Source organism: Apis laboriosa, unplaced genomic scaffold (assembly GCF_014066325.1).
Source record: "Apis laboriosa isolate Shangri-la unplaced genomic scaffold, ASM1406632v1 scaffold47_cov149, whole genome shotgun sequence".
Classification (NCBI taxonomy): Eukaryota; Metazoa; Arthropoda; class Insecta; order Hymenoptera; family Apidae; genus Apis; species Apis laboriosa.
This window is the reverse complement of record NW_025223437.1, coordinates 2700023-2703972: the sequence shown is the minus strand read 5'-3', so window position 1 is coordinate 2703972 and position 3950 is coordinate 2700023. Positions and strand designations below refer to the sequence as shown.

Sequence of the window (3950 nt, the reverse complement as noted above, 5' to 3'; positions counted from 1 at the left end):
TCTATAAATAATGTATACAATTTATAGAATCATCCTATAATTGGATAAAGGAAAGTATTTATACATACTTCATTATGTAAAAGATTAAGAAATTTATAATTTTAGAATAAAATTCTATTAATAAAATATATTAAAATAAACAGTGCCAGATATAATATAATTCTTTTACTTCTACATATACCAAAGAATTATTGCCAATTTTTTTATATTATTTCATGTTATAATAATTTTTAAAAAGTTGAATTAAATAATGTAAATCTTATCTAATTTATTCATTTAATATCAATCATAAAAAAAAATTATTTAAATAATAATAAAATAATGGTAATTATAAATAAATATTTTTTTATATAATTGAGTTTCAATGTAAATAAAAATTTACACATATGGGTTTCACAAAGATATTAAAACGTATGCTTTATGCAAATTTTGCATCATGCAGTTCTAAAACATTAGGAATATTAGCACCATTAACAATACCACCATTACATATTGCATTTTTGTATTATTTTTGGCAAGAATATTCAAGAGATGTAGATAAACAATATTGTTCTTGTTCATGTTGGGACACAGTATTTAAGGGTAAGTCAATCTTATTTTCATGATGTATTTTAAAAAAACTAGTTCTAAACTATTAGTTCTAAACTTTTAATTGATTTTCAAAAAGAATTAATATATTATTACAGGATCATATGAATCTGGCATTGCTTCTTATAAACATATGTATTTTAATGCTACATCAAATACTTTAAAAATATGGATCACAATTGTAATTGGAGTTATCATTTTCTATGAAGTAGTGAAACATTTAACATGGCTGGCTTTTCATAATCGCCTTAGACTTTCTATGATGGTTCTTTTTTCAACTGCTATTTTTTCACATTATTATACTTGGTGGGTTTATATGAATTATTGGAATGATGAGTTCTATTCTCAATGGTACCATCAATTGTTTTTTTCTGTCACTGAGTTGATGTCTACTTTTTTGGTTGTTCACTTGGCAAATAATAAAAATCCAGTAACTCATAGAAAAGCATTTGGTATAGCTGCAATAGCTATTTTACATATTGTAGCGGGTGGTTGGGATCAATTTGTTGCTAATGTTGTCAGAGGAGAAGGATATGCCCATCAGGTAATATAAGAATATAATAGATTACAGACTTAGTATTAATTAGTTTTAAATGATTAGTAATTTTTATATGATAGGTTGTACGTGATCTTGGATTTATGATCCCAGATATTCTCCATGTTGCTATTCCATTATGGGCAGTAAAATGGAAAAATATATATAATCTTCCTGGTTCTACTAAACGAGATCCAAGTATCAAAAGAGATTTAGCTTATATGTTAGGGATGATATGCATAGGATTATGCATTTGTGCCATATTATAACTTAGCTCTTATAATGCCTAAGAATAGTGTCTTAAAAATAAAATAATAATTTAATTTAACTTATTTTCTTATACAAATTTGTGAAAGATAAATATCTATAGCTGAATTTTACTAAAAGATATTCTATGTATCTTTATAATATTTTTTCATGGTGCTAATACTTATGCTAAAAATAAATTTAGTTAGACAATTTAGTTTAATAAGTTAAAAAAATAGATTTCATTATTATCTTGTGAATTTTATATATTCAAAGAACTCATAATATTATTAAAAATTATTTTGTTAGTATTATTTAAAAATACCTGTAGAGTACAAGTTTTTTATTATAAAAAATATCTTTTAAGTTAATATCTTTCCCTTTTTAAATAAATTCAAATTTATTTTACCTAGTATAACAAAATGCATATTAGTAAATAATAAAAAAATAAATAAATGTAAATAGAGAGATTGCAATTATCATTTATATCTTTTAAATATTAAAATAAACATATTTATAATTACTTTTTTTAAATGAATAATTGATTAATAACATTAATTAAATAATAATTTTTGATATCAAATTTGATATCAAAATATAATGTATATGTATACTATGACAAGAAACGAACTATAGTTGCGTAAATATGAAATTATATATTTTGTTATTAAAAAATTGCTTTTAATATGTTTACAATAATATAAATCAATTTAATAATAATCAATTAAATAAATCAAAATAAATTCTCATAAATAGTATATATTATTGTTCGAAAATTTATATTTATTTTTTTATATATATCTAATAATTGATTACATATAGTAATTATAGAAATTTAACATAAAAATAAAATCATTTTTTCGTTTTTAAAACATTTATCAATATATTTTTGTGGTTATAGTTATTATATCAAAAAACTGTATAACATCGTTATGCGTGTGTATCTTTATAGTATATCTTATATTTGTTTAAAACATTGTACATTTGCGAATTGTAAAAAAAAAAAAATAACTACATATAAATTACACGAACAAGAAACATATCATACATAACGTTCGTAACGTTTCTTAAAAATAAAAGTATAAATATGTTAAAATTCTAAAGAGAAAATTATGAAGCGACAAGAACGTATGAAATAATTATTAAAGTCTTAAAGAGCAGTGCTCTTAATAATGAACATAAGGCTACAACAAAGTGCCTGAATGCAATGTGAATTATTTTCGTTACTATTGTTGACTCAATATTATATATGTGTGAATTAATTCTACAGATAGAAATAGCAGGATATTAAAAGTTTTAACGGCACTAATAATGAAACAATTAATTTAAAAATTGTTTTATTATAAAATATGAAATACTAATAATATTTATAAATTTATCGATTGTATAGATTGAAATTAAATATTACGAATACAATATAAATATGTAATAATTTAATTTAATTTATCATATTTCTGTTTTGTCATATATTTCTACTCAATATTTCTAGAACAAACTAATATTTGAATCTATTTCAGAATTTTTAATTTTAATATTCTCAATTAATGATAAAATTATACAAAAAAACACAAATAGTATTATCCTATTAAATATAACTTAATTTAAAATTTTTATTTATTTATTTATTTATTTATTTTTAGTATCAATTGAGAGATTTATTAATTTAATTATAAATTTATTATTGTAGACTTTTCTCTCAATTATATAATTAAGAATATACATTGATTTTTTAATACTTAAAAATAATTTTTACTAAAAGTAAATGATTTATCAGTATTTAGCATATCTTATCAGTATTTATTTTGTCAAATATTTATGAAGATTGCTAATATGACGCTTAATATTGAATGATAGTTAATACTTTCTAGTTAATAGTTTACATTATTCATTTAAATGATTTTCGAGTGAGAGAATTTATATATTATATTTGAAAAATGTTATGAAAAATTGTAAAATTTAATATTTTATTTGATGAAATTATGGATTATGAAACATATGTAAATAAAATTATACAAAAAAATGTTTTACTCTTATTCTTTTTACTTCCTCATTTATAGATAGATAAATTTATCATATCATTGTTTTAAAAATCTAAATTCTTTGTTCGCACTATATGCAAATGAATTATTTATTTTTTCCTAATATGAAATTAAATATATGTACATATATATGTATAATTATTAAAAACAATAATATTTTTTTCAATCATAACATAAGATTGCATTTTCTTATAATTTTCAATTTTATATTTCAGAATATAAATATAATTGCACAAATTTCATATATTCTTATTATTTTTAATGTTTTCGAAAAAATAAATTTAAAAATTTAAAAAATTACAAGTATAATTTTAACAAAAAATTTTTTAAATCTTATTTATTTATTATAATAAATTATTTTTTTATAAAAAATAAAGAAACAGTCAAAAATTGTACAAAAACAGGTTTTCTGAGTACAAAAAAATTTTATGAACGTGAATTTAAATTTCACGTACAAATAGACATGTAATATTTTGTGCAGTAAACTGCATTTTTTCATTGCATATTTTTTTTCTTTATTTCTTTTTTTTTTTTTTTTTTTT

General features: G+C 19.5%; 1 protein-coding gene across 1 annotated transcript; it reads left to right on the top strand.

Moving 5' to 3' along the window:
- The first annotated feature begins 297 nt into the window (after positions 1 to 297).
- Positions 298 to 1617, top strand: LOC122716641. The gene is made up of 3 exons (XM_043939916.1): positions 298 to 582; positions 687 to 1132; positions 1207 to 1617. Exons 1-3 carry the CDS (start codon positions 387 to 389, stop codon positions 1390 to 1392), a joined length of 828 nt encoding a protein of 275 aa, XP_043795851.1. The 5' UTR covers positions 298 to 386; the 3' UTR covers positions 1393 to 1617.
- The last annotated feature ends 2333 nt before the right edge of the window (positions 1618 to 3950 follow it).